This window comes from Aotus nancymaae, unplaced genomic scaffold, assembly GCF_030222135.1.
Source record: "Aotus nancymaae isolate 86718 unplaced genomic scaffold, 86718_ANA_hifiasm-v0.15.2.pri h1tg000011l, whole genome shotgun sequence".
Classification (NCBI taxonomy): Eukaryota; Metazoa; Chordata; class Mammalia; order Primates; family Aotidae; genus Aotus; species Aotus nancymaae.
The window spans coordinates 83,822,868-83,835,118 of NW_026988422.1; the positions used below are offsets into that span (position 1 = coordinate 83,822,868).

The 12,251-nt window shown below is 44.2% G+C and overlaps 1 protein-coding gene across 3 annotated transcripts in view; it reads left to right on the plus strand.

Annotated features, from left to right (window-relative positions):
* Positions 1-12,251, plus strand: part of WDR25 (WD repeat domain 25) — a 163,743-nt gene that overhangs the window by 98,183 nt on the left and 53,309 nt on the right. For all 3 annotated transcript variants that reach the window (XM_012471239.3, XM_012471238.3, XM_012471240.3), the window contains exon 4: positions 11,968-12,098. In XM_012471239.3, coding sequence (XP_012326662.2) covers positions 11,968-12,098 — 131 coding nt within the window. The remainder of the gene's footprint in view (positions 1-11,967; positions 12,099-12,251) is intronic.

The following is a 12,251-nucleotide window of genomic DNA, read 5'->3' on the forward strand; positions in this document are numbered from 1 at the left end:
TTTATCCTGGTGTCCTCAATCAATACAGTTAAAAATCTGTGGATTCTAAAATGTCAATATCTGGCCTGAAATATAGAAGGCTAGCAACATTTTATCTCATTAATTTATAGTTCTGACAGGCTGTTGGCTTATAGAACAACCATGAATCAACACTTAAATAAAACCTGCTCACAGATTAATTATTTTTGGTGCTCCTGTTTCAGTCTGTAATCTTCCTAACAAAACGTCTCTGGCATGTTAGGCTGAGGTGGCCTCAGGAAACACTGGCCGACTCCACCAGGGCCCTGAGTGTCTCCTGTCTTATGATTCAGCTGTCCCACACACCAGCTCAGCCGGTCTCCTCAAAATCCCCTGGAGAGCTCACTCAGTTCTAAGCGATCTTGCAGACTCCAGGCCCTGAGGCAGGTGTCCTAGCCTGACCCTGGAGCTGCAGCTGTAGAGGCGTGCAGGGCTTCTGTCCTTTCCCTTTGTTGGCTGCAAAGGAGATTCCTCTCCCTGGAGCCCTGGGGCCCTGGCTGGGCAGGGAACCCTGTCCTCCTTCCTGGCATAGGGCAGTCCTCCTGATATGTGGCGGCTCATCTGAGCCATCTGTGCCATGCCACCTGGGCCTACCTCCCAGATCCTGGAGGCAGAATGCGCGAGAGGGCACATGGACAGGGTGCACATGTTGGCTCTTCTGCTTCCCCGAGCCAGGCCTCTTCACCTGTTTCTACCACACTGCGTGGTGCTGGGGCTGTGGAAGGGAGTAGCTGTGGTAGCGCATTCAGGGTGCTTTGCAGAATGCCTGGCGTGTGGTAGGCCCTCAGCAAAGAGCTCCTCTTCTCCTCTTCCGCCACGGCCATGAGGCCCTTGTTCCTGCTGAGTTGTCCAGATGGCCCTTGTTGCCGGGCCATTTCCCCACATGGGGCCACTTTTTGATCATCATCCAGAAGCCCCTGCTGGTCCCCTCACTGGGCTTAAAGATGTGCTCTTGGTCCCGTGTGTGGATCTTGAGGGCAGACTGGAAGGAGCCTTGGGCCATCATGGGTTCTCCCAGTGTCTCCTCCACAGTTCCCTTCCTCCTGGTGATGGGACAACACCTAATAGCCTTTATTAGGGCTCTCAAGTGGGTGTGGAGACCCCCAGCCTGCCTGGCCTGACCTTCTCCAGAGCCCCAGGCACTCATGGCTGTGGGAGGCCTATGGCCCTCTTCCTTCAGATGCCCACTGCCTGCAGCTCTGCTTCCCCAGCCCCTGGCTGGCTCCTCCTGCCCTGGGTGTCCCAGTGTCTTTTGGTGGGAGTCATGGTGTGTGGAAGTAAGCAGCCCTCTGGGACTGGCTCATAAGTGACCATTTCTCCTTGCTTTCCAAGAGGTGTCTTCTGGTCCCTCCCTTGTTTTCAAACTATGACTGGGCTTGCATCAGAGAAATGCTACAAGGAGAAACAGAATGACAGGTTATCTGAGCCCTTACTGTGGGCCAGGCCTTGGGCTGTGCAGCCCTGGTTTGCAGCACACTGCCTGGCCTGTGTGGAGCTGTAATGAGTGAGTGGATGGTAGACTCTTTGCTTATGTGACATGTTAAGTCTCTCACGAGCCTGTGAGAGGAGTGTTTTTGTCCCTATTTCATGCACGCTGAAACTGAGGCTTAGAGTGGTCAGTGACTTTCTTGAGGCTGTCCAGCCAGAGGTGACGGAGCTGGGGTCCAGTGCTGGCCTGTGACTAGTAGAGCTTCTGCTGTTGAGGCATGGCGTGACATGCCCTCCCTATGTCTGTTTCCCTGCTGTGAACAGTTTGCTCACCCTGACACCTGGGGAGGCTGCTGGGCAGCAGCTCACCACCTGCAGAGGATAACATTGGGCCTCTGGGAAGAAGGAGTGCCCCAGACTGATGGTAACTGATCCCTCCAATTAAGTGGCCCACTGAGGGAAAGAGGGCTCTCCAGTGATGGACAGTCACACTCCAGCAGGAGAAATGCTAGCCCTGCCGACTTCAGACCACTTGGCATGGGAAAGGTTAGAAGTATCCAAATGAAAACCATTGCAAAGAGTCCCAGGAGTTCCTGGGCTTTGGAGAAGGGGCCACAGAAGGAGATTCTTGTTGTATTAAGCCTTTGAGGTGATACTGGGTCCTGCTGGTCCTTGGAAGATGTGCTGCAGAGGGGCCTGGGCTTCTCCTGTCTTCAGCTTTCTAGCACTGTGGCTGGAGTTTCCCTAGCATAGCTCAGGAAGACTTGATTAGGTATCCCTCAGGTGCCCACAGACCCGAAAGAAGTAGAAAGAAGCTGGTGGGGCACATTTACAAAGCATCTGATACTTACATGTACATGCTCCTTGAGTCCTAGGGATTGTTGCCACTGATCCAGAAGTGAAGGCTCAGAGGGGCTCCACAGCCTAGCAAGGTCTGAGCTGATGAGGGTTTCCCTGCGGCCGCCATTCAAGTGCCTCCTTGTCCAGTGAGCAGCCACCTGCCTACCTTTCTCCCATCACACAGGCAGGGCCTGCAGCCTTCTCCTTCTGAGCTCTGTTTCCCTCGTCGCTTACAACCCTACTTTCCCCTAACCTCTCTGAACATTCCTTCGCTGGCTCCCCTTTCTCACCCACTTATGAGTGGATCTGTTTTCCAAGGCCAGTCTCTGTTCCCACAAATATCCTTCCTCTCTCACTCTGAAAGTGCTTCTCCTCTGTCTGGATCTTGTTTTCTCTTCCACTTTCCTTACATCTTTCGAGTGAGAAGCTGACCCTAGTTATGGATATTAAATCAAATGTTATTAAACTTCATTATATCACCATGCCAGCCCTTAACTGCCACTTGGGGAAGTGCCTAGAGATCCTTCACATCTCTGCAAACACAGCTCAGTGTCCTCATCTGATTAAGCTCATGCCAGCCCTCTAGACAAAGAAAAGATGGCTTCTAATCCAAATTATTGTTTTCTGTTCATGACCGTGACTGCATGGTGGTGATGTTTGACGTGTGTGTGTTTGGTTGCAGCTGCGTCACAGTTTGGTGCCCTCGTTAGGTAAGGCTGCCGTTATTGACTGACTCTGGAGCCTAAACAGGGTCATGTCATATTTGCTGTTGGAATGGTGAATTCTGAGTTTCAGAAAACCAGCTTACTAGTAAACTATTGGGGCATACCTTGTTTGCAAGTTGAGAACTCTTATTATTATTTTTTAAATTGTGGAACGTTCAGTCTTGTCCAGAGAATTAAAAGCAGTAGCTGACATTGGTCTGGGCAATGATTTTTTGGATAAGACTTAAAGCACAGGCAACAAAAGCAAATATAGGCAAACAGAATTGCGTCAAACTAAAAAGCTTCTGCACAGCAGAGGAAACAGTTAACAGAGCAAAGAGGCAGCCCGTGGATTGGGAGAGAAAATTTGTAAACCGTGCATCTGATAAGGGGCTAATATTGAAAATACATGAGGAACTTAAACAACTCAACAGCAAGAAGCCAAATAACCTGATTTTTAAAATGGGCAAAAGATCTGAACAGACTTTTCTCATAAGAAGAGCTGTGAATGGCCAACAGATATATGCAAAAATGCTTGACATCTGTAATCATTGGGGAAATGCAAATTAAAACCACAATATCACCTCAAACCTGTTGGAGCGGCTATTTTCAAAAAGACAAATGATAGCAAGTGTTGGTGAGGATGTGGAGAAAATGGGATCCTTGCACATTGTAAATGAGTACAGCTATTTTGGAAAATAGCATGGAGGTTCTTCAAAAAACTAAAAATCGAGTTACCATATGATCCTGCAGTCCCACCAAAGGAATTGAAATTGGTGTGTGGAAGGGATCTCTGCACCCCATGTTCATTGCAGCATTGTTCACAGTAGCCAAGATATGGAAACCACCTCAGTGTCCATCAGCGGATGAATGGATAAAGAAAATGTGGTGAATATTCACAATGGAATGCTCTTCAGTCTTTAAAAAGAATAATCTTCTGTTATTTTTGACAACATAGGTGAACCTGGAGGACATTACACTAAGTGGGATAAGCGAAGGCACAGAAAGACAAATGCTGCATGATCTCACTTATATGTAGAATCTAAAAAAGTTGATCTCGTAGAAGCATTGAGTAGACAAGTGTTACCAGGGACTTGGGGGTAGGGGTGGATAGGGAAAGTGGAGATGTTGATGAAAGGGTATAAAGTATCAGTGAGACTGAAGGAATAAGTTTTAGTGATCTATTGTACTGCATGGTCACCACTGTTAATAATGTGTATTTCATAACTGCCAAAAGAATAGACTTTTAACATCCTCTCTCAAAAAAAAGTTAGTGAGGTTATAGATATGTTAATTAGCTTGATTATTCTATGATGTATATACAGATCAAAACATCACATTGTATCCCCAGAATATATATATAATTTTTATTTATCAATTAAAAATTAATTTAAAAATGAAACAAAAAAGAATGGGAAGGAAAGAGCAGATCTAAGTATGTTATTAAAAGACACATTTTTTAAAATGGCAACTACTACTGTTTCTTCTGTTACTACTATTATTGCAATACTGCAGCTACCATTTACTGGGGCCTATCATTTGTGTGGGGCTTAGCTCTCCTACATACATTATTTCTAACTTTCACAACCACCTTTTGTGGTCCTGAGTCTCCAGATGAGGATACCAGGGCTGCAGGGGATTGCTGGCTGATGCAGGGCCACAGCTGATGGGGAATGTTCAGATGCAGGCTCAGCTGGCTCTCAGGCCAGACCCTTCCCAGGCCTTTGCCCGGATTGCCAAGATGGCCCCTGTTTCTGAGGCATAGAGTTTGATTTGAAAGTTAGTAAGCTTCTTTTCTCGTTAACTTTGAGTCAGGATGGTTAAATTTACAGCTGGCTGAATACTTCTCAGAGGATGAGTGTAACGATATTGATTTTGGCGAAATGAGTCATATACCTACTGCCTGGGAACACAAGCTCAATTACCACAAGCCAACAGCATAAGCTTTCCCTTGTCAACATTTTTCCTACATGTTCAGCAGTCTGTGGATGTGAACAAAGCATGAAGGAGAAGGAAAGGTCACGAATAACTGGCAGGGATGCAAGGTGTGGGGTGCAGAGAGCTGGCCCTGAGATTAGACGGGGCCAGTCTCCATCTCAGCGTGGCTGACTCATGTGACTCTGGGTGTCTCTCACCTCACTGAGCTTCTATTCCCTGGCTGTGAGAGATGGGTTAATTACACCTACCACCCAGGATGCGGTGTGATGCGTGCAAGCTCCAGACAGGCCTGGAGGTAATAGGCTTCAGATAAATGTTGTCCCCGCTCCTTGACTGAGAACTGCTTTGCCAGGGCTGCCTCTGAGCTCCCTGGAGAGGGGCGCAGGAGCTTATCTTTTCTTTCCTGGAGACCCATACTTGGGCTTCATGTGACCTGGATCAGATACCTATTATGTGACAGGAACTAGGCTAGGAGCCAGACATGCTGAATGGAGGAGGAGGGCCCTCATGACCTGGAGGCCTGCACGATAATAGGGTCCCAAGCATAGATGTTACAGTGGACAGGTGGTGCTGCCCTGGCTACATGTGTGGTCACCTTGGGGAGCTTGATGTCTCCACATGAGAAAGGAAGAGGGGCAGCTTGGAGGAGTCACCATTCCAGAGTTCCCAGGTGCCTTATCACTGTCAAATGGAGGTGGAAGCACTGGTCATAGAGTCAGTAGAACAAATGGAATTTCTGCATTGTGTTTTAAACATGTTTTTGCTTTAATGATTTTTTTTATTTGTATTAGTATTGATTCAAGGAGAAAAGAAGTGATTTTTCTTAGCTCCAAGAAGATCCAAAAAGTTTTTATACTGGTTGAGCTTGTTATAATGAGATCAATAAAGTCAGTGCCAGTGGATTAAGTATTTTAAAACTCAGTTTTCTATAATAGGCATACAGTGAATAAACAGAATTTTCTATATCAAACAGGTAAACAAGCAAGATGGTCTCAAGGTTAAATGTTATATAACAGCTAACCATTATGCTGAAAGTAGCATTGCCCAGGAGAGGATATGACAAACAAGCTCCTTGATTTATGAAAAGGTAGAGAGGAAGAGCCCATCTGACAAGTTAAGACCTTCACCTCCGGTATGGCTGGTGTTCATGTTCAATATATTTCACTGATGAATATTTTCTAGACTTTACCCACATCTCTTTAACAAATGTAAAGGGCAGCCCAGGGCGTTGTATTCTCAAAGCCTCATGACAAAAGCTCACAAAGCATTGATCTCTGGAGGTTCTTGCTATTTACAAACCTGTATCCCTTGGTTTTAGTTTGTGATTGAACCTAGAATGAATTCAATAATTTGCCATTTAATTTTGCAAACTATAATAGCTCCCTTTTGTTGATTGCTGTTTGCCATGCTCTGTGGAAGACTTCATGTACCTCATTACATTTAGCCGTCATGACGACCTTACATTTGTAAGAGTGTGAGACATAGCAGTGCAGGGTCCTACCCAGGGCCTCTCCACTGGAAGTGACAGAGTTGGGGTGGGATCTGGGTCTGCATAGCTTGGAACTGCTCAGCTATACCATCTTCTGCTTCCAACATTGTGCCAGATAACGATGGCTATGGTTCTGATTTCTGAAACAGTCTTATTTGAGAACTTCTCACTTAGCAGGATTTTTAACTTAGTGTCTTTCACTAGGTATCCAGAAACATATTAAAAATTTTTTAAATCTTGTAGTTTTGAACCCTTTTAACAAAGAAAAGCAGTAAAGGCCTAGTTAGTATAAGTAAAAATAGGAAAAATGTATAAACTACAGCTTATCTTCTAAATGGAAATACTTAAAAGAGAGATTTTCAGTTTCTTTAGGGGGTTGAGGAAAGTAACATTCAGATTTTTTTTTTTTTTTAGCAGAAAAAGTTCAATTATCATCTTTTAGCAATTCAGCTTTCACTTTTTCTCTCATCTGTCTTTCCCATTGTTGGCAAGACTGTATCACTGCACTTTTGAAAAAACATATGGATAATTCACTGTCATTTCTGAAATTAAGCATATGGTTATATGCTATGGTCCAAAAAACAAGGGAAACTCTTCTCCAGGCAGATAGACTTTGTGTTCCTTTTGGATTTAAGGATTGGCAATGAATTCCAAGTGAGCAAGAAGCCGGTCACTGAATGTTCTCAGCAATAAGCATAGTTGTCCCTGTGGGGAGAAAGACCCTGGCAGTCCTGGGGCTTCTCAGTGGTGTGGGGGTTCCAGTGGCATCCATGCCTGCCTTTTCTGTCTAGGGGATGTGATGGTGGTCCCTGCCCTCAGTCTCCAGATGATCCCCAGCCACTTCGCTGAAGTGAGTGTCCTGGGGTCTCTGTGCTGCCACATTGCTGCTCTGAGTCTCTGGCATAGGCACGTGGGGACCGAGGGGGCAGCCCTCTGCCTGTGCTCCCTGAGCAGGGGGACTTGCTAACTGTGCATGTCATGGTTGGCTTCTGATCACCAATTGTAGTTTAAAAGGTACAGTTTGCCATGCTCTGTAGAAGGCTTTATGTGCCATCTTGAGTTGCAGGTGCGTTTCAGGAAAGGAAAAGAAGAGTACATTTTTTGGGGGGAGGAGGAGTACCAGATTTCCAATTAGATCAGTTCACCAAGAAGCAGTTTTTTGGTTTACTTGAGAGTGTTGTCTATTGATCTAATGAGAGGGACATAGCACAAAGACCATCATCTCACAAGTCTGCTCATTTCCTTGATGACTTAAAAAAATCTTTATTTATTAGAAAAACAGTATTACAACAAATATATTAGTATAATTAAAAAAGTTATCTTACTACCTCTAGAACAACTCATTTCATTTCAGTGAATCTCTTCCCAGTCTTTGTCCATATCAGGAGGGGTCCCCAACCCCTGGACCACAGACTGGTACCTGTCCGTAGCCTATTAGGAACCGGGCCGCACAGCAGGAGGTGAACGGTGGGAGAGTGAACGTTACCATCTGAGCTCCATCTCCTGTCAGATCAGCAGCAGCGTCAGGTCCTCATAGTAATGGAACCCTATTGTGAACTGTGCTTGCGAGGGATCTAGGTTGTGATCTTCTTATGAGAATCTAACTAACCCCTGCTGATCTGAGGTGGAACAGTTTCATACTGAAAGCACCCCCATCACAACTGCTGGTTCATGGAAAAATTGTCTTCTCCAAAACCCATCCTTGGTGCCAAAAAGGTTGGGGACTGCTGTGTATCAATTCCCATTTAATACTCTTGTAATTAAAGAACAGGAATCAAGCATTGGCCATCTTGCTGCAGACTGCTGTTTGTGATTCCAGTTTTCAGTGGCTTTTCAGCATCCCATCAGGCAGAAAACCACGTTTTCACTGTTCTCCTTGGGCTGGACAGTTAGGGTGTTGTTTATAGTCCCTTCTCCATACAGGTTATATGGCCTAAAGCATCCAGCTCTTGGCAACATTGTGATGACACAGGGTGAGCATGGAAATCTTTTGTGCCATCTGTACTGCATCTTGTAGCAAAAAAGTCAAGTATTTCCAAAATTTTCTCTGCTGATAAGTGACTGCCAGTTGTAGGCCCCTAGAAGATATTAGAAAAAAAAAGCAACGTACTTTATTATCCATCCTGGCAAACGTAATGCTTGAACAAAGGATGAAAGAGTAACTGCTTTCTAGAAAAGTTGTACTATAGAGAGAACACTTTGAAAACAGATTGTTTCCATTGTTATGTGATTTTTGTTGCCAAAAATGTGTCACCTATTAAAATCTCAAATATCTTCACCTTTAACCTGGGAACAGTGTTTTTCTAATCTGTTTTAAAATCCTTTAAATGAAAATTTCAGTGGATTTTGAGCGGGGTTGTTAAAAATATGATAATGCAATAATTAACCTTCTGATTAGTTGCAGGAGCTATTATTTGATATTAGGGGAAACAGAGCTTTACTAGCAAAATGTTCACAAAGTCTTTTGCATCAATGATGGATAGAAGTGGAAAATGTCCAGGCAGCCCAGCCTCGTGAAGCCTCTTGGTGCCACAGGCACCCGGCACGCACCCTTCCCTGCCGCCAGGTTGCCCAAGAGGAGATTGGTGTGGTTGTCAGCTGAACCTGCTCCTGCAAAAGTGGAAGTGCAGCTGGAAAATGGCAGCAGCAAAGGATAAATCTTCAGACTAAAATGTGCAAACAAAAGGGAAGAGGGTAGCAAAGGGAAAACAGGCCGAAGTGGCTAACCCAGAAACTAAAGAACAGCCACCTGCAGAAAATGGGAAAATGAAAACTGAGGAGAGTCCAGCCTCTGCTGCAGCAGGAGAGAAAGAAGCCAAGTCTGATGAATCCCATATACCATGTCTCAGCAGTGGTCCCTGTCTCCTTTCTTGTACAATCCAGAGGAATATTTTTATCAAGTATTTTGTAGATGCAAGTTTTTTAGTACCTCTGGAAATATTTTTAAGAAGGAGGGAATCCCACCTCATCCCATTTTTTAAGTGTAAATGCTTTTTTTTAAAAGAGGTGAAATCATTTTCTCGTTGTTTATTTTTTGGTACAACCAGAAAATAGTGTGGGATATTGAATTATGGGAGGCTTTGACTGTCTCGGGTGTCAGCTTAATATTCCATAGATGGGGGGTTAGTTTTTATATCCTATGATACAAAGCACATGAAATGGTGATATGGAGTCAGTCCTGCATTTAATGTCTTTGACATTTTAAAATTACTTCTATTCTCATGTTGTTTTTTAGTAGAATTGTTTCCTAAAGAAAGCCATGCCTTGATTGTGGCTCTCCCTGTCAGAGTTGTGTGCACTCTGGACCATCTTTGGTTGTGGTCGTCCTGTTTTCCTAATAACTTTGTTACTGTGCTGTGAAAGATTAAACATTTGAATATGTAGTGTACCTGCTATTCGGTTGTGAATTGGTGAGACGTATGTAACAGCTTATCAACATGTGAAGATACAGGTACTTGATAGCCTCTTTATGAAAATTTGCTTCCAAATTTTAAGTGGGAAAGTCACTGGAATCACTTTAAAAAAGAATTACAATACATGGCTTTTTAGATTTTCTTTACATATGTTAAGAATTGTGTACAAATTGAAATGTCTACACTGATCCTCAACCAACAAAATCTCAATTATAAAAGAAAAAAAAAGAAGTGGAAAATGTCCTCCATGTGGCCAAGGGTGAATCTCTCCCATCAAGGTCCATGCATCTGTTCATGAAAGAAACTTTGTCGGCTTTGATAGAGTTCAGTGGATCAACCAACCTACCTGCAACCAGACTACATTCAAATAACTGAATTATAAACAGTTCCCTACATTAAGAAAAATGGAAGCATATTCAATTCTGTTGCTCTCACTAAAAATAGTATTACATAACTCATATGATTTCAGAGAGGTTCTTTGATCCTCTTAATAAGATTATATTAAAATATATTTTAAAATATTGACATCCTTGTATCATCCTTTAAAGTGTTCTATTTTTGGCATTTAAAAATGTTCATAATATATTGGTACAGAAGCACATTACACAACTTAAATGTCTATATGTTGGTGATATGTGCCTTACGTTTTTCATGGATGGGGTGTACTGTCAAACAATAATAGCTTGGAGACCATGAACCTAGGCAGATTGGGTCTGTTGGAAGCCTCCCGCTGTGACTGTCCTGAGTACTGATTGATTACTTTCATTTCCGCACCTGGTGAGCTGGTAGAGCCCTTTACTCTAATATGTGGGGTCACAGAACACAAAGCAGGGCAACCTTTTGTGCTTTCTGAATTGAATGAGCAAGTGCTCCTCCCTGGGTTCCTGCGAGTGGAAGTGATGCTTGAGACCTCAGTGTCTTTATGGTTTGCTTTGCCACCAGTTTCCCGTGTCCCTAAGTAGCCCACTGCTCAGTCCAATGGGGGAGTTTCTGTGGGTACAAGCCAGTCAAAGTTCTTCCTCCTGCACTGTGGGAGCCCTTGTGGCACCTCTGAGGGAAGCCTCCTCCACGTTTCTGGCTGGGTGGCGTGCGGCAGGTGCTGTGCCTGGTGTATTAGCCCTGCCTGTGGGGGACGTGCACAGGGCCAGCACTCAGAGACTCCCATGGCGAGAACACCCCCCAAGGCTGGTCCGCCTTCTTGATGCAGTTTCAGACGGATGAGGTGTGGACAGACAAGAGTGACAGCCAGTGCCCTGGGACATGGGAGCTGTACTGGGTAGTGGAAGGAGGACCAGCTTTAACCTGCTCCAAATGATTGATGTTTTTGAAGTTTATATAGCTTACCTCTAAAAGATCATAGTGATAAAAAAGACATTTTTCACATCATATTATGTGTGTATATATATATATACACACACACACACACACACACACACACACACTTACCATAATAAACATAAATGCTTGACAACAGTTTATGATGTATTTATAAAGGACAAGGACTGCTTTGTGTCCTGTAGAGCCAGTGAGACCCCTGATGGTCCACACCACTCTGTCCAATCTGTGCTTGGGCCACCATAATGGCCACTCTCATTTATCGCCCAGTGTCTCAGGCCACCCCACCTGCCATGCTCCATAGCAAACCATTCATCCATTATTATAAGGTAGCTGATCCTGAAAGGTATCACCTTAGAGCAATCCTGTTTTTGGTTTTTAAACTCTTACATAAATAATCTACTTTATTAACTGTGCAGCCTTGGAAATGTTACATGACCTCCCTGGGCCTTGTTTTTGGCTGTAAGGTGGGCATAGGGTCATTGTGTGGTTTATATGAGCTAATGCATGTCATGCTTACAGCACATGTGAAAGGTGGCACTCATAGACCCACCCGTCTAAGCTCAGCCCAGGAGGAGGGGATGTTCAGCTAGTCAAGGGTGGGCTGGCCAGAGAATCAGAGAATAAGGGCAAATCTTGCTGCCACCACTGTTATATTGCCAGAAAGTTTCCATTAGGCCACATTGGGCCCAGGGGAGCTGTGTTTGCTATGGACCCCTATACCAGATGGCATCTTAGTTTTAAGATATTTGTTTCATGACCTAAGTACTTTCTAATCCTCTCTTCTCTTTTTGTGTTGTAGGAACCCAGCTATTTAGTGGTCGAAGTGACTTTAGAATCACTACCTTGAAATTCCATCCGAAAGACCACAACATTTTTTTATGTGGAGGCTTCAGCTCTGAAATGAAAGCTTGGGATATAAGGACCAGCAAGGTAATAGCCATTTTCCTAACTTGGCCTTTCCACCGGAGAGCTTGCTTCAACAATTTGAATAATTGGGGGCAGGTCAGCATCTATATATAGGACCTTTGAGGTGGAATAATTACCACTTAATATTTAATCAGTGCTAAGCATAATTTTTAGACA